This window comes from Diospyros lotus, unplaced genomic scaffold (genome assembly GCF_014633365.1).
Source record: "Diospyros lotus cultivar Yz01 unplaced genomic scaffold, ASM1463336v1 superscaf1, whole genome shotgun sequence".
Taxonomy (NCBI): Eukaryota; Viridiplantae; Streptophyta; class Magnoliopsida; order Ericales; family Ebenaceae; genus Diospyros; species Diospyros lotus.
Genome location: NW_026267104.1, coordinates 5394030 through 5412862, shown reverse-complemented (window position 1 = coordinate 5412862; position 18833 = coordinate 5394030). Strand labels below are relative to the sequence as shown.

The 18833-nt window shown below is 32.1% G+C and overlaps 1 protein-coding gene and 1 long non-coding RNA gene across 2 annotated transcripts; one reads left to right on the top strand and one right to left on the bottom strand.

The window, feature by feature from the left end:
- The first annotated feature begins 1982 nt into the window (after positions 1-1982).
- On the top strand, positions 1983-2797 carry LOC127793062 (uncharacterized). Its single transcript, XR_008021260.1, has 2 exons — positions 1983-2101; positions 2234-2797. It is a non-coding gene; the product is annotated as an uncharacterized LOC127793062 (long non-coding RNA).
- Positions 2798-9254: 6457 nt separating this feature from the next.
- Positions 9255-10425, bottom strand: LOC127793154 (E3 ubiquitin-protein ligase MBR2-like). Its single transcript, XM_052323937.1, has 5 exons — positions 10201-10425; positions 9959-10045; positions 9727-9807; positions 9504-9644; positions 9255-9386 (listed from the first exon to the last, which is right to left on the bottom strand). The coding sequence occupies exons 1-5, from the start codon at positions 10423-10425 to the stop codon at positions 9255-9257; spliced, it is 666 nt and encodes a 221-aa protein (XP_052179897.1).
- Between the last annotated feature and the right edge of the window lie 8408 nt (positions 10426-18833).

Genomic DNA, 18833 nt, shown 5'->3' with positions numbered 1-18833 from the left:
ATACTAGAGAGCTTACATTTAATTGTTGAGGTGTGCGATCTCTTGGTTGTTGATTTTCTTGATTCGTACTTTGGTAAGTGGACAAGGAATGCTCGATGTTTCTTTCGGTATCGTTGGTTAGTGTTGGAGTAGAATGCGAAGTGTGATCTGATGGGGGGTTGTTAATAACCGGATCATTATCTCCCATTGTCTGTAGATGATTCAAGTTGTTTAATGTAAGGGAAGCTATATTGTATAACAAGGTGTAGAATGCTATCAAGCAAATCCAAAGAAAGGTAGGAGCATTCCAGCTTGGTGCTAGATTAATATTCTCTTGATGATAAAATGCGTAATCCTATGTCCAAACACAAAAATCAGTCAAAATAAAATTAATATAGAACATGAATAAGAAAATTAAACAACATTTTGTATGGTTTCTAATATAGAATAAAAGATTGAAATTTTCTCGTGAAAATATATGACAACCAACTAAAAAGAAATTGAAGAAGTGTCAAATGAATTATTGTTAATTAATCAATTATTGAGTATAACCATAGTTTCATAAAAATATAGCTTAAAGGTATCTTATTATTAGATTAAAACATGTTCATTTGACCTTAATTATTATTTGTCATTTAGAATTTGAAATGCCAAATCTATTATTTGGTTACGTAAATTTTTAAAAGCATTTAAATTTGGGTTCAAATCCAACTTGGATTTGGACTCAAAAACTAAGAAAATTTGAATGACACCTAAATGTAGCATTTTAAATGACACAATTAAAAGCCTTTTATCTAAAAACAACATATAAAAAAATTTGATACATTTGGGATTGAAGGGCTTTATGTCATTATTTGAAACTTGATGACCTTTATATCATTTTCAAAACTTAATGCTCCTTGAGTAATTTCTAGAAACTAGGGAGGGGATTTATGCCTAGGTTACAAAAAAGTTTATTATTTTTCTTTTGAAACTAGGTCCAATTGAACCCTTAATTTGATTTAGGTTATACAATTAGATTACTAGTCACGATAAGATTGAAAATACCCATTTTGATTTTGATTTAATCAAATCAAGTAGGATAAAACATGATAACCTAAGGACAAAAATCTTTTTTCTTGTCTCGTAACCCTTTGAAAAGTAAGACAATAATCAGATGACCATCGTTAAAGTCATTGCGATTAGTAGAAGAAATGCAAGACTTCTAAAGTTTTAATTGGTCAAAGATGAAAATAAACAAATGAGGAAAAATCTTACCTTGGTTCTATCGCTATTGAGCTCGAATGAATTTGTGGCCCTGATGGTGATGTAAACCTCTTCGATTCTGGATTACTCTTTTTCTCAAATTTCTTCTTAATCTTCTTAACCCTATCTCTTTTATATGTATATCAGATAGTTCTACCGTTACATAATCGCTATTTATAAGCTTTGGATAACTATACGAGTCAATTCATACCTTAAGAATCTTTCCATTTTTATCAACTCCTTTCACATTTGTACACAAAATGATAAATAAAAGAGCCCAAACCCTAAGAGGGTTATTGGGCCTTGTAGCCACATAAACAATACTCTTATTGGGTCTAGATTGACTTAGGGTTAGTCATCTCAAATTTATTTCTTTATTTTATTTCTATCTTTAAGTAGCAGCATTACCAAACATACACTAAAATTTTAAAATTGTCCCACACTTTTCAAGTTGCATTGGGCTAGATTGTCCAAAATTGGCAATTTTACCATTACATAAAACTATGAATATGAACATAAGTTTCCATTATAATCATATTATAGTTGATTGATCAAAAATCAATGTTTTTTTTTATGAGAAAAAATTTAAGTTAGTCCCTCATATTATATTTTTCCTTGACTCCTCAAATCTTTCATTAGATTTTTTATGCGACATTTAAAAATGATTTAAGATGAAAAAAATAACAATTATTATCTCTCCTAAATTATCTCCAAACCTAATTACTGTTCTAGAGATTAATAATATAAAATTAAAAGGTAACCAAGCCCACAGATCTTCATTGGGTCCAGCACAGTTAATGCAGGGCAGGGGTGTTATTGTTTCTTTTGATCAATTTTCTAGGGCCGATCGCAGGGATTGGATTCTCTAAAGCTTGGGGTGAGTTCTCCTATTGAATCTTTTTCCTGTTCTTTTATTTTGATCGTCTTCTTCATTGAGGTTTCCTATCAATTTTTATTCAAACGAGAAATTGCTGACCAGGAGACCTATTTGCTTTTCCTCGTGTTCTAGTTGTGGAGGTTATCAACCAATTGATCGTTAAAGCCGAGTCTAGTCTGAGCCGGATTTGGGTTTTAGGCTGGTCTCCCGTGTGTTTTTGTAGACAAAATGGAACAGAAGTGGAAGACTATAACTTGCTCAGTGATGATTGAATAAGTTCCATGCTGAAGGTCCAGCCAAATGGCGAAGGAAGATTAGTTATTTCAGGCACCCAAATGGAATCAAAATTGGCCCTAGGGTCTGAGGAGAGATCTGAAATTGATGATCTAGCAGGTCAAGATTACATGAGTTTTGAACTTTAATCACTTGAAGGGTTTCGGAATGGGAAGTATAGGCCTCTAACCGTGGAAGAAATGCTATCTTTCAAGTTTACCGGAGTTCCTAGAGCTATAAGATAAGTATATGGATGAACAAAGATAGGGAAACAAAAGCTGTAGAGGTCAGCATGATCAAATACTAACACCATCGTGTACAAGCATGGCAACCTTGGTTAAACCTTTGTTTTCTTTTTTTTCTTTTTTGGATTTTGATGATTTCAGTAATTTTACAGTTTTATATGAAAAATTTCTTTGTCTACATGAATTCATAATAACTTTACTTTATTGATTTCTAGCAGTTTCTACTTTAGGGATGAAGATAATTTCTATGTACTCTTTGCCTATTGTTATCTAAGAGAGAAAATGCGCAGTACTGCATTTAATCTATTTTTTGGAGATCAGTGTGCTTGAGACAAATATATAAGCAACTTGACCTGTTTCTTCATAGTTCTGTAGATTTGGTTGTATCCATGTATTTGTTTAAGCGGTGTGCAAATGGCATCCTTTCATTATATAGGCCAGTATCCCCAAACCACGTGAAACTATCATCCACGTGTGTTTTCATACTAAAACAACAGATAGCAGCTACAAGATCCTTTAAAATCTCTTGTTCCCAAATGAACAAAACGCTCTCTCCCCCAAAATCGTAATTTGCTAATGTTGCACCCTTTGTCTAGAGAGATTCCAAATGACCTTGGAATCTAGCATCGAGTACGCTGTTAGTAGCCCATACATCCTCCCTGGAATCTGATATAATTTCCTTCTACACAAAAGTTTAATCCATCTTCCACTATTTTCTTGATGTCTTGGCATCCCAATCGATTACCAATAATATTCTTCCAGATAGAGCTGAATTAAATTCTCCTATATAGTGAGTCTACGTGAACCTGTTTAATTCCGCATTTCATCCTTCAAAACCTACTCCACAGCTGGTCTTTGCATTGTCTTCCATTGCTCTGCTGTTTTGTGTGTGTCATACTGTTAACTGTAAAAACTATATAAATTTATTATGTTAGTGTTCTAACTGTTCTTTTTTAATAGTGTTACAATACCATTATTGAATTCCTCACATCCCATAGAATTAGTTCTTCCCTTTACCCAAAATTACTAAAGGAAAGATTTAGAACGTTGACACAAGAAGTTAAGGGCATCATATGTTGGTTTTTAAATTCCCAATGCTTTAAAGGGGATGTGTCATGCTCCTAGGGTTTACATTGGAAATTGAGAAGAGTATCGGGAGGAGAGGGCAAAAAATGGAGGGAGAGACTGAACAGAAACAGAGAGAATTGAGGGAGAATGAGACAGAAAGAGAGGAGAACAGCAAGAATAGAGAGAAAACAGAGAAATCAGAAGGGAACAAGAGAGAGATCAGAGTTGAAAGAGCAACAAGAATTCAATTATCATTTCACAATCACTAATTCTATAGGTTACAGCCTATTTATAGGCTTTCTAGGTAAAGGTACAAATCAGCAAAGTACAACAAAGGAAAATACATGTATTAGATAATTCCTAATATATCCTTCGGTTGTGACAGGATGATGCAAAGATCTGTTTCCAACTGCTGCTTTTACCCGTTAATAGAATGATCTTCCTGAATAAGAAAGCAAGAATCTTTCTTGCTGCTACACGGGTGCCTCTGGCTTTGACATGTCAAAGTGTGAGAACAATTCTATATTTTCTTTTGCCTGTGGATCACTTTTGGCTGTTGCTTTGATATCTTTAAAATTTTGTTCAAATTTCTGTTCATGTATGGAATACCAAATCGGCCCTTGCATTCAAGTGCATTACATAACATCTTTGGTAATTTTTGTTAAGGTATTAAAATGACAAGATGTAGATACCTAGCAAAAAAAAAAAAGATGAGATGTAGGGGATTGACCATTGCAAGAGTAAATAAAAACATAGATTTTGAAATGCAACAACTAAAACGTTCTATTCCTTCAGAACAACAGCATGTAGAGGCATCATCTCAACCATTATCAAATATGAATAATGAATTATTAATATTATATATTTGTCTGGAAATTTTGTACTTTCATATGATCCCCACCATTTACTTTCTTAACTGCGTTTATATTATCTCATTGTTACAGAAATTCATTGAAAAATGAAGAAAACCGTGCCAAACTTGATGAACCCTATTGTACAGAAGCACACTCATTTTCCAGATTGATTCAAGAGAAGATATGTGATTATCTTTTAAAATTCTTATGCATTTTCTTGTTTATCTTTTATAACGAGAACTTCCTAGTTCCTGTGCATTTTCATTGTTTTGCTTGTTTTAGGTAGATTGATTGGATTTTTTAAAATTCGATTAGCTCTCTCTATGCAACTAGAATTGGTCTTTAGATTTTGATTAAAGTAGCATTTGGTGGCTTTCGAGCCTGGGTCGGTTGGTCTAATTGGCAAGTTAAATATCAGTTTTGCAAGGCAAATCAAACTCGCCAATTACACTAGCGGGTTTGCCTTTTCCATGCCAGACACTTATGAGCATCTTTTGCCAAGTGTTGGAAAAAGAAGCTAGAGAGACGCCGGTCTAATTGGCAACTTGAGAAAGCATCACATTCTTCATAATTGACAGAGATGGTACTTTCATCTTTCAAATAATGAAATTTAACGATGGAAAAATTAAAAAATTAAATCATAGAAAGCGTACATCTAACTTTTGAACTATTGCGTTATCTATTCAACGTAAATTTTGTTGATTCGTCGTTTGGTCAACGGGTAGAGAGCGCTAGAAAGTATCTGTAAGCGTCACCGACGATTACCGGAGTTGGAGTTCTGTGAGGCCATGATGATGCTTGCGGTTGGAAACAGATGACTTACTTTGGCTAGACTTTTTTTAAGAGTGTTTAAGTTGGATAGTGTTTAAGTTGTGTAATTGCATTTAAGCTAGATAGTATTTAAGTTGATAACGTGTTTGGATAAATGTATTTTTAAGCTATTAGTGTAAAGTTATGTATTTAGTTTGTAAAAACTGATAAGTTGTTAGGCCCCGTTTGTTTGTTGCAGTTTAATTAAAAAAATTATAACTTCTAACTTCTTAGATTATAGTTTTTAAAACTTGGAATAAGTTGTGAACTTATTTGTTATAACTTTTCAGAAATTGTAGTTAAACAGTTATGGTGTTTGATACCATAAACTGTAAAATAACTTATTTTTGTATAATTATCCATAATACCCTTAATAGTTATAGAATGATAATTTAAAAATTAATTAGTGTATATATATAAGTTTCAAGTGTTATAAAAAAATTAATTAGTGTATAGAGAGAGGGAGATGGCGAGTGAGAAGAAGAGATTTGAAAATGAAGATGGCAGTGGAGAAGAGAGACCCTTGATTGTGTGGACATAAGAGTAATTCTTTGTTAAAAACAGGGGTAAAATTGTCAAAAAATGTAACTGTTTAATAAGAAATTGTAAAAGCTGGGGTACCCCAATTTTGAAAAAGCCAGCTTCTACCTCTTCTAAAAGCTAGTAGAAGCTATAAGCTAGAATTCTAAAAGCTAAAACAAATACTACATACCCACTTTTTTGAAGCTAGAAGTTAAAAGTTGTAGCTTTTAAGCTGCAACAAACATGCCCTTAGAACTTGACAAAAAGACTAAAATAAACATGTCATTAAATAATATAAATAAAATTCAAAAATATATATTTTTTAAAAAAAAATTGTAATTGATGTCCAATTGCTAAAATACTTACAATTACATGTTAATAAATTATAAAATAATTTTAAAAATATATTTTTTTTACTTTATGTATAAATTTAAATTTAATTCATAAAAATATTCGATATATATATTGAAATATTATATAAAATTATTTATTTTTTAATTTGATCAATACATAAAATTATTGAAAATTTGGAAGCAAGAGGAGGTAGCAACAGACGCGATAGAGGAGACCCCTGACGACACAATGATGAAAGCGGATCTGGAACCAAGAAGAGGCAATGGCGACTTGCAGGCGGTGATGGCAGCTTGCGGCGCTAAAGGCAATGGCAGCAATGGGCGGCAGTGAGATTTGGCAATGGAGGAGGTACGGATGCTGTGGGAGAAGAGAGCTTCGTTGAAGGAGAAAAGGAGAGTTGGGGGATAAGAAGTGTAAATATTAAAATTGAAAGATGGCAAAATAGTCATTTCTTTGGTCAACTTCAAAAGCTCTCACAAGCTTTTCAACAAAAGCTACTAGTCTAAAGCTTTCTTTAAACGCTAATACAAAAGCGTTTTAAGTTCTGGAGCTTTGAAATTCTTGATAAATCCAAATAGATTATTAAATAAATCTTACAACTTAAATACTGTATTAATAGCTTATAAGCGGTCAAACCGCATTGCCAAACTAAGCGAAAATCATCTGTTCACCCCTTGCCTGTTGGCAATGATTCCCATTGTTCATCATTCCAAAATCATGGGTTTGAATGTTGGGCAATGGAATCTGGGGAGAATCGCCGGAAGGCGGAAGCAAGCATATGATGGGTATGATGGAGGAATCGTTGGTTCCTATGTTCAAACACATTAAGAATATATAAAACCCATTATAATTTTGAAAATTTTCAAAAAAATTAAACAAGAATCATGTTTACCTTCAATAATTATATATGTACAACTATATATATATATATATACATACATATATATACACACCTTTCCATGCTGTCTTGTAGCTTGTAGTAGAGATGGCAAATGGACGGGCCAGGCCGGCCCTTCTCCTGCTTGGCCCACCCATTTGGTGGGTCGGGCTGAATTTGGCCCACGAGAGAGGTGGGCCGAGCCGAGGCAATAGAAACTGGGCCCTGCACGACCCTATGGCCCTTAATAAATGGGCTGGGTCAGGCTGGGGCTTGTCGAGCCAACCCGCGGGCCTATTGAGCTGGGTCGGCCCGTGGGCCATGCTATCTAGGTCGGCCCGCGGGCTATTTATATTTAATTTTTTATTTTTTTCTCAAATACAATAAATATTTTTTAAAATATGTTTATAATTTATATGTTTGAATTACTAAATTTTGTATTGTTTACAGTAAATATTATGTCTGTAAACATTGTTTACAGACATAATGTTATAATTTTATGTTTGTTGTAAAATTTAATGTAAAATGTAAACATAATTTTATAATTTAATGTAAAATGTAAACATTGTTTACTGTAAAATGTAAACATAACTTTATAATTTAATGTTTACTGTAAACAGTGATGTTTACAGTAAACATAATTATAATTTTTATTTTTGTAAAATTATAGTAAATTTTACAAACATAATTTTTAGTTATTATGTTTAAAATATGTTTATAATTACTAATTACAAACATTTTTTAATTTTTTGGTGAGTTGAGCTGGGCCATTTTAGCGGGACAATTGATGGGCCAGCCCACGGGCCATTTTGGTGGGCCGACCAAGCCGGGCCGTGAGCCATATATTGTTGGTCCGACACGACCCGCATTCTGCTAGGCAAGCTGGCCCGGCCCGGCCCATCGGGTACAGAATCGGGCCGGGTCAGGTTATGAAGCGGATCGACCCATTTGCCATCTCTAGCTGGAGTAGAGAATGAATAGTCAAATGAGAGATTTGAGAAGCTTTGACAAGAATGTTGATATTTACTCATAAATATTACTTTTAGATGAATTAGGGTGGGTTTTAGATTTGTTGTTGGAATCATCATTTAATCCAAAATGGGTTTGGATTTAGATTTGTTGAGATTTGTTTTTCAGCTTGATCGCACTCAATTATGCAATAAAAAAACTCTAGTCAGCAATATAGAAGATATATTTTATACACCTATAAGTATGATATATATATCAATATATATATTGTGTGAATTTTTAAATATTAGACATTATCTTAATATTTTCTCGCTCCATATATTATTGCATGTTTAGTCTAAGCTTTTGAAAATCGATTACATAATCAAAACCTCAAATTGATATTTAACAGAATTTGAATTTAAAAATTAGATTTAATTTATGAGAATGATAGAATATTATTGTTTTTCAATTGAATAATTTTATTGTAAATCAAATTTGAATTTCTAAAATATTTATTTTCAATTGAAAGATTGGTTGCAAAATCCGCAAAATGGATGACAACAGTTTCAACGGCTGATTTTAATTTCCTTCTAATTGTTTAAAAATAATTTCAATGTCTTTCAATAAAATTTGAAATACTTGGTGAAATTAGGACTTAAAATTTGAAAACTTAGTGAAATTAAGACTTAAAATTTGAATTAATTAGTGAAATTAAGACTCAAAATTTGAATTACTTAGTGCTGTTTTTAAATAGAATAATATTTAATGTGATAGTAAAGTTATTTGAAAAAAATTAATTTTCATTTAAGGTGGGTGACGAGTTGAAATTTGATTGGTGTAATTAATTTTATTTAAATAAAAATATATAAATATTTTAATAATAAATAAATGTTTACTTAAATGATGGTATGGATGGGTACTGCTGCTATTATACATTAAAAATACTCAGAATTATAAAAATATTACTATTATATATATAATATATGTATAAAATTGTGCCATAACAGTCCACAGTCACTTGTCTCAGATTTATTTTAATTATTTGATTCCAAGTTGTAATGTTTTGCTTAAAGCTTTCCTTCGTAATCTGTACAGACGAAAATGCACAAAAGTTTTCATCTAAATTAGTGGAAGAATGAATTACAAGTGAATTTGTGCACAAAATTAAGTCTCAATTACATATATATATATATATATATTTATATATTCAGAACAGTGGCCTTGCAGAGGGGGCACGAATCCTTTTTCAGCAACCACTTCTTTACGCAGTCGACATGATAGCCATGCCCACAGCGAAGAGTTCCAATGTCGTCGCCTTCTTCATACTCAGCCTGCAAAATTTCCCCATCATATATATTTGTGACTCAGATATTAAGTGAAAGACATTTAAGAATTGCATGAGATATATATATATTGATAATAATGTATATATATATATGACATGATACCTGGCATATGACACAAATTTCAGCTTCTTGATTTGGTGATGATGAAATATGGATTCTTCTTTTCAGATGGCTTATAATTGCGTCTTCGGATAATCTGTCGTCTTCCCTGACTTGCGTATGGTCTGAAAGACCAACAAAGGCCTGCGAAGACATATGTGTTCTTAATTTGCGAAGACATGTATGCATGGAATGGAAGGAATATTAATTAAGGTGGTAAAGTCACCTCGTAAAGTGACAGTTGTTCCTCTATCTCGTCCATCCGGTGCAAAATATCATATTCACCAATCGTCAACGTATACATATCCTACAGTACAGTACAGTACAGATGGAGGTTGAGGATAAACATTTTTTGTTTTGTTTTAAATAACGATCGAATTAACAAAATGAGAACAAAAGGTCGGTCATGCATGGAATGGAAGGCAGCAGTGAACTGAACTGAACTGAACTGAACTCACCTCATGATCAGGCGGAAATAGTTGTTCCTCTGTCTCGTTTGTATCATTTGAGATGTCTTCAGTTACGTATTCATCAATCAACATGCGCTGTATATATATATATAGGGATTGAAAGTGAATATTATTATTTTTGTATCATCAAATCAAATAATTAATAATAGCAGAAACCAAATCATCAAAATGTACATTTTATTAATTAGTTTGTCATTTGGTTGTAGAAAGCAAGCAGTAAACTTAATTACCTCAACAAGTGACAATTGTTGTTGAATCTCATCCACTGAAGGCAAGGTATCTTCATCTACATATTCATCATCAATCATAAGCGAAGGGATGGGTCCAAAGTCAGAATAATGGATTTGATGATTATCGGTCGTCGTCGTGGCTGATGTTAATCTTTGCAAATCTTGTTCTCCTGCATTGGTATCAGACGAAAGAATCTGATGAAAGTTGGGGACGTCTGAATTCATCTTTTCTTTTCTTGACGATCAAGTGTGCAGATTCTATATATGTTCAACCACATCATGAATAAGCAAATCGAAGAACGTTAATAGGAAACTTGAATGAGAGTAAAATAATAAATATTTTAAAATATATATATATATATTGAAATGATTATGTATACTTACGCCTCCAAGGTTGATAAGTTTCGAAAATTTTCTATCAAATATTTGTCAAGAATTTGCAGATAAAGGAGCTGAGATCGAAACCAAGATCAAGAGAGGGAGGGAGGGAGAAAGAGAGAGAGATTTGAGAAGCTGTGAAGAGGAGAAAGGGCTAAAGTGTGGATGAAAGTAAGTATGAAATTTTGGGTTGGCAATTTTGGATATATATAATAATTCACTGATTTGTTCTAATCAAAGTGGGATTTGTATTTACGTACGTAGGTAAAACACGTGCCAAGGCAGCTGCTTACAACTGTTAGATTTGCCCTTTGGATCAGATTGACAATGGGATTTGGGTTTATTTTTTAAAAAAATGTATGTTTGTAAACGCCTAGACGGGTTTGGACTGGGTCGAGATTTGGTGGTTTGGGTTTGGATCCTGGATTTAGTTACTGACCAAGTTAAGGCCGAAGAAACCACCCTTTTTAAAATTTGATTTAATCAAACCAAACAGTCTTGATGTCCAATTGTTCAAGATTAATGTCAAAAGTCAATGAGAGGTCAAACAAATGTCAAAAAAAAAAAATATTAGTTATACAAACAACTGGATTATCGAGAGAATGATCGAAAGTGTCAAAATATAAAAATACCATCACCTAATTTGTCATTGCGGCCTCTAAATAAAACCCGGTTGAGCTTCATTCAAGTCCGATTTATACAATTCGATTTAATTATCGGGCTTGTACATCTTGTCGGTACATATATGACGGTTTAAAAAAAAATTATTAATGTGATTTGTGACAATGACAGTAAATAAGTTTATTTGACTTCAAATTATTTAATTTCTTAAATATTATTTCTTAATAAAAATGTATCTTCAACTTATCGTACTAATAAAAATATATTCCGCATGTCATATTATGCAGTGGAGTTTATACAAATATTACATATTCTTTGTAATTGTCATAAGACTTTACTTATTATATAATCAAACTTTGTTTACTTATGTGTTCGGATGGCTTCATGAGGATTAATTGGATCAAAAGTTCAAATACGTAATAAAAAAAATTATTTCAAAAATGGCTGAAGTCTTGGAAAATCGGTTTGCTCTTACATAAAATAACAATAATAATAATAATAATTTGAATCCAAGAGTCACAACTTAAGTACTTCGTGGTGTACCCACAAAACAATTTGGGTCGGCCCACGTGGGCCTTGGTTGGTTGAATTTATTTTGTTAATAATATTTTTAATTTACAAAATTTAAAATAATATATTGAGATAATGTTAATTATTATTAAAAAATATCTCAAATTATTTTTATTGTCATTGAGTTTTTTAGAGAATTATTTTCTCAAAGTGTTAACAAATAAAAAGTTATAAAATAGGTACAAAATTACAATAATGCAAATTATAATGTACAAAATTACAAATAATCTACTAAAATAATGTTATACTAAATAATACAACAACATTTTTTTTATTATTTAAAATTATTGATAAATTAAGAGCCAAACTCTATAATATAAATTTTGAAACTTTATTTATTTATCAGACTTTTGGGTCAGGCCAAGCCATACCTATCTAGCCCAAATGCTAAGACCCTTGGCCCAACACAAATTGAGGTAAATAGGCAACACAATCAAATTTACATGTCTACATAAACCTATAGTTATCATCAACCAGTAGTTATGGGTAAGGTTACAAATGATGTTAGAGTCAATAGATCATTAAGGAAAATGTTTGAAATTAACTAAGTGTTAATGTAGGGGTAAAATGTACTTTTTTTCTCCTTCTCTCCCGCCAATTCGGTCCAATATATAGGGCCTAACAGTAAAGTCTTTTTAGACAAATTTGATTTCAAAAACCAAAGTATGTACCAATTTCAATAATTTTGTAGCCCTTTTTCTTTGTCCAATAAAATGACACTTAATCATTTTTTTTTTAAAATATAAGACTCACAAGTTGGCCCAAGTTTAGAACCCAAATTATTTATTAATCCACTTTGAACTAACTTTGTTATTCTATTCTATATGGCATAATCTTACGTGTCACAAGTACAGAGGATTAATGTAATTATCTTTAAAACACTTCTCTTTTATTGTAGTATTAGCAATAATTTACTGAATTTGCTCACAATCACATGTTTCCAAAAAATAAAAACCATTTACCATGATAGTTTTGTCTATACACTCATTACAATAATAATGAATATAACAACAATTATTAGCAAAAGTGAATTTATAATTCTATTGTATAAACTTAAGAATGAACACTACATTTCTTATTAAGAATATGTAAATAGTCATATAGTTTTAACATATATCTAGAAGACAACCGTAGAAAAATAGTTCTTATGACTAATGCAATAACTATTGCTCAATTTTCAACCTTCAGAGCCACATCACACTTTTCAAACGTTGTAATTCAATTGAGATCATGCATAGACAAACAAATATGAAAAGTCACACCAAAATCAACAATCCAATAAACATGGTACTGATCAATTGTGAAATCAATCTTAATCACAAATAAAGAAGAATAAATACTTTAATCTTTTTGATGCTTAACCTTCAAACTTATGAGATAATTAGGGTAATTTCTTTTTCAGTGATCTTCTTATAGCAAAAGTAACATTTACTTTTACCTACCACTTCCTTACCCTTCAACTCAGTCTTACCTATGTCCTTTTGTGCTCTTAGAACTTTTTTTTCTTTTTCTTTAATTTATTTTTATTTTGAGAAGAATACTAAACAATAACAAGAACTCATTTCTTGCATTTTTCCCATATTTATGATTGTACTGTTGTTACTTGTTAGCATGTTTAACAAGTCTGAAAAAGAGTATTCAATTTTATTCATATAAAAATAAGTGATAAAAGAATAGATAATCTGTTAATGATTGTAAACTAAAATCAATCCTTAGATGAGGATTCATAGGGAAATTTAATATATCAAGCTGACCAATCCAATTGGTCATATTGGTGACATGTTCTCACACATTGAACCCTTATACTATTTGAGTTTGAAATAGTTTTCTTGATATCTCATATCGAGCTATTCGACTATGTTCACCATAGAGGTCTCTAAGATTATGAATCATGCTTGCAGCATCTGGTAAATTTCCATGCTGGTGCTGCAAGTCATTGGACATCAAGGCGATAATATAATTACGAGCTCGTAAGTCATGATCATTTGAATTGTCCCAAGTGACACTTTTCTTATCAGTCACATCCTTATGTAAAGATTTAGAAGGATTAAGGTATAAAACATTTTCAATTTTTTTCATATTGATCATTATTTTTAAATTTCGAAAGCAGTTATAAAAGTTTGGCCCAATAATCCTATTAATATCCAAAATATGTGTCGGCAGATTCATATTGCCTGTTATTACTATTGCATAAAATAAATAGATATATTAGTAGATGTATTTTTGAAAAAATACCATTGATTCAAGATTTTTAAGTAAATGGTTATTTCCACTAAACTTTTCAAATTCTGTACTTCCCAAGCAGAAAACGTGATCCGTAAAGATCTTATAGTAGGTGATTGAATTCTCTTTCATGTGAATAAATCTCATATTTTAATTTTTAAATATTCACATGATTGAGTAGGAAACAACTTGCCATCACATCATATATGGAGCTCGATTTTCGGCCTCTGACCCATCATAAACATCACATTTTAGATTTTGATCTAATGAACTAGTTAGATCCCACCCACTACCTCGGCTAAGTGCAATGGTTTGAACATCACTCTCCCTCACATTTTAGTTTTTCTTTAGATGAGAATCGTTGAACACTGCCCTATCATATGGTTTAAAATAAGAGAAATCAAACCATCTTTCATGAAAATACACCCTCCCATTTTAGTTATTGGATACATCCAATCAAATTGATGAATCCCTAAGATAGTGGAAGGTCATGATGAATTAGATTTACCGTTTAAATCTAATATTAATTTGTAGAAAGATTTTTGGAGTTTCTAAAAAATGGTTTCATCAAAACACCTATTCATTCCATCACACATCATATGCAAGATAAAATGAACGAATAAATAAATGAAATAGGATGATCATGGGTTTGAGCACAAATTAAACCCGAGCCTCAAGTTTTAATCCACGTTATCATGCCACATCTTATGCGACTTGGATTCCTCTTGACTTTTCTAGCTTCTCAACTAGAGAATTCATCAACTCTTGATGTGTTCCCTGTTAACTCCTTGATGTCGGTCTCCATTTTCAACATTTGTAAAGCAAAGACTAAAAAAGCTATTGAGACTTAAGTCTTATTTACATACCAACTAAAAGAATAATTATACATTAATCAACTTAACATTCATTAATTCATTCATAACCAAACCCATGTTCATCCTGTTTGGTCAAATCAAACCACGTCACTATACAAATTTTGAAAACATCCATGCTTATGTCAAGAACTAACCACCAGGCACCCGACATCTCATGCCTATCATGCACATGTCATTGTCCAATGTAATTGCTACATAACCAATAACACTTGGCATGTATTAGCATGCTATTATGCAATATAGTAAAAAACAGTCGATCGATTACAACAAGCCCGATGTTAGGTGAATGTAGAAACTGTTCATATACTGAGACCATATCATCCTCAAGTTATGGAGAGCATAGTCTATCCACATCTATAGGCCTTTTGGTATCAACTTGTAGTCCTTGTCTTGTGTTAGCTATAAGACGCTAAGTCACTTGCACTCGTGAGATTCTCTTAGACTATTTAATCTCTTATGACTCAATAATTGAGCCATATGCAGCAAGCAGAGAATGAGTAGAAGTAGAGAAAAAGAACATAATGAGCAAGAGGAATAAGACAAAGTTTTGCCAATTCAAATTCTCTTCCATTCTCTCTCTCAAATTAGGTCATCAAGTTTTCCCTACATATCTCCAAATGATAGCCATAAGAATGACACGTGTAAGCCACTAAACCAAGTAAAGGCGGCAAAAACAGTCGGCTGTTTCACTTGAGCTATCGTCATTTTTCCAACTATTTGGAAAAACGGTTGACCATCTCTTTAAACTGTCGATTGTTTCTCCCACAATAGGGAAAACCAGTCGATCATTTATAGAAATAGTCGACAGTTTCGACCTGCATGTTGCACGGTCCCATATATAGCTGCAACCGATTCATTAACGTTTAACGAATCACATCATTAACTCTTAATGACATATTTAAACCCATCATTAACTATTGATGATGTCAATAACATAACATGTGCATAGTTCTGATACCGGATGCTGCACTTTATGGTGTATAACTTTCTAGATTCACTGCCTAATAGCAATTAGATAACGTCAAACATTTTTAACGCCAGTTGAACACTTCGATTTGTCTCGAGAATCTATCCATCTCATCGAGATGTTTTGAAGGTCGTGGGTAGTGCCTAGCAATGGTCTAGAACAAAATAAAAGGTAATAAAGTTTAACTTCAAATGAGTCTATTACAACTGACGATTACTATGTAATACAATCATTCCATCACTTAACATTCTAATCGAGTGAGAGTCATGGAATGATAAACTCAAAAACTCAGTAATTATTTATCCGATCTTATCAATATGACATATGACACCTCATAAAAGTCATTTCTAATTAATCATACTATCTTGGCTGAGAAATTTTCCATTACACTAACGGTAGATCACATAGGACATTTGACTTAACTTAATGTGGGTGACAAATTCTATCCATGAACACTCGTCTTCATGCATAAACAAATATGAGATCATATAAATGATTTTTTTTTCTATAAGTAAGAATATTATAAAATAAAAAGACTAGCGCTGAAGCGACTACAAACGAAGGCCAAGGCATGCCCCATACCACTAAAAATCAGGGGGAAAACACCAACAATCACCTTCTGGACCACAGAAAAACAGAACTATAGTCAAAGGCAATAAATAAATCACTAAGTGTTCCTACCTCGCAATTTGATAGTTTGATGTATCAATAAATCTTACACACTAATACATAAGATAATTGTGTCGTTCAAGTCAAATGATTAGTTACACAAGCGTAATTTGATGACAATATCATTATCCACTATGTTATGTGATCAGTCATCGGTATCACATTGAGTGCATTGTTCTCCAACAACTACCCATGAGTTTATTATAAGAATTACACGTTATGCAGTATATGACTCACCACTCTTAATCATTAGTCTCTTATACTAATTAAGGTAGTAAACTACATAACAATCCATAATTGATTAATCAAAATCTTCATTTGGATAGTTTAAGGACCAAGAACATTTAAAAAATTTTATTTTTAGATAATCTTGCCACATATTCTTAATACTTTAAGAATAAGAATCTCAAATAAAAAATCTAGATAACCATTCATACAACAAACTTGAGAGTAATAAATGATAATTTTTTTTTACCTTTATTAATATATATATATAAAGATATATCAAATATATTTACACGTTGTTAGATGACATTTAAATATAGAATTAGGACACATTACTAACAATAAGACGATAAATAAAAAGTCCAAACCCCACATAGTTTATTGGCTCTATACCCACCTAAAGAACATTCTTATTGGGTCTAAATTGAGCTAGACTTAATTATCTCAAATTTATTTATTTATTTTATTGTTATTATTAATTCACAATAATATCAAATAGACATTAAAATTTTAAACTTGCCCCACACTTGCCAAGATTCCTTGGGCTAGATTGGCTATTGCATCAATTATAGTCGATTCATTAATATTATCCAATATCTTGCACTTCAATTAGACATTACTATTAGTAATGTATTAATTAAATTTTCTCTATTTGTAATTCAAAACATATGTCTAACTTATCACTATTACACATCCGAAATTAATAATTTTACCATTACATAATACTGTGAATTAAAAGTTTCCATTATGATCAAATAGTTAATTGATAAAAATTCAAGTTTTCTTTTGCGATGAGGAGAAAGATTTAAGTTAGCCCCTCATATTAATTTTAAGAAAATTTAAGATGAAATAAATAATAATTATTATTTAAGAAAATTAATTATTTCCTTAGATTTTTGACACAATATTTAAGAAATTTTAAGATGAAAGAAATAATAATTAATATCTCTCCTAAATTATCTTCCAACCTAATTACTGTATTAGAGATTAATCATATAAAATAAAAATCCAAAAATTTTAGAAGGTAACCAATAACCACCAATACATATTTTTTTCGTTCCCACCAAGTCCTCTGGTTAGTACTGTTGTCGGAGATGGAAGTGGCGTAGCCTCCTATAATATTAAGGAAAATTCTATTTGCAATAACTCTTTTTGCTTTCCACAATTATCTTTTAATATATCTGAAATACCCTCATTTGAAAATTTATTTTTACTCTTCCTATTGCAGTCACTTTCTCCCTCAATAAACTGCCCGCTAGCTGCCATACGTGGCCGCCCATTCATGCCAGAGACGATGCATCCAAACACATACACAAACACACATATATAGATACACAATCATATATACACACATCCAGACACACACACACACACACACACACATATATATATATATACGCACACATATTTGGCAGCTACCGTACGCCAGTGACGACCGTCCTCCATGGCCCCCCAAACCCCAGGGTTTGGGGACACCTTCTTGGGCCCGAACCCTAGGGTTCAGGGCTGGTTCGAGGACTCCCCAAACCCTAGGATTCGGGGCCCAGGAAGGCGTCCCCGAACCCTAAGGTTTGGGAGGGCCATGGAGGGCGATCGCCGCAAGCAAGTATAGTCGCTGCTAAGTATGTGTGCGTATATACATGTGTGTGTATGTGTTTTGATGTGTGTCTTCGTGATTGTTTATCCATATATGTGTGTTTTCTTGACTTGTGTATGTATAATATCCCCATGTATTAGCTTATGTAATAAGGAATTGATACCATTTATGGCATTTAAGACCTACATTTAAAGGCAGCCAACCAGTCTTCATTGATTTTTTACTCTAATATTGGTCTAGTTAGAATCAAGACGGTGGAGTTTTGAGTCCCTAACTTTTAATCCTGAGCATCAGGGTCTACATTTAGCACCTAGAGGATTCTATATTTCTTTTTAAAATTTTGTGTTTTAGGATGACTGCGTGAACATGATTGTGGCTGTGTGTGGTAGTAATAGAAGAGGGTATTTTTGAAAAATATTAATTACAAAAGGTTATTAATATGACTGCAAAGAGTAAAAGAGGAAAAATGGGTTTCTACTGGTTGCAAAGAACAAAAAACCTGGTTGCA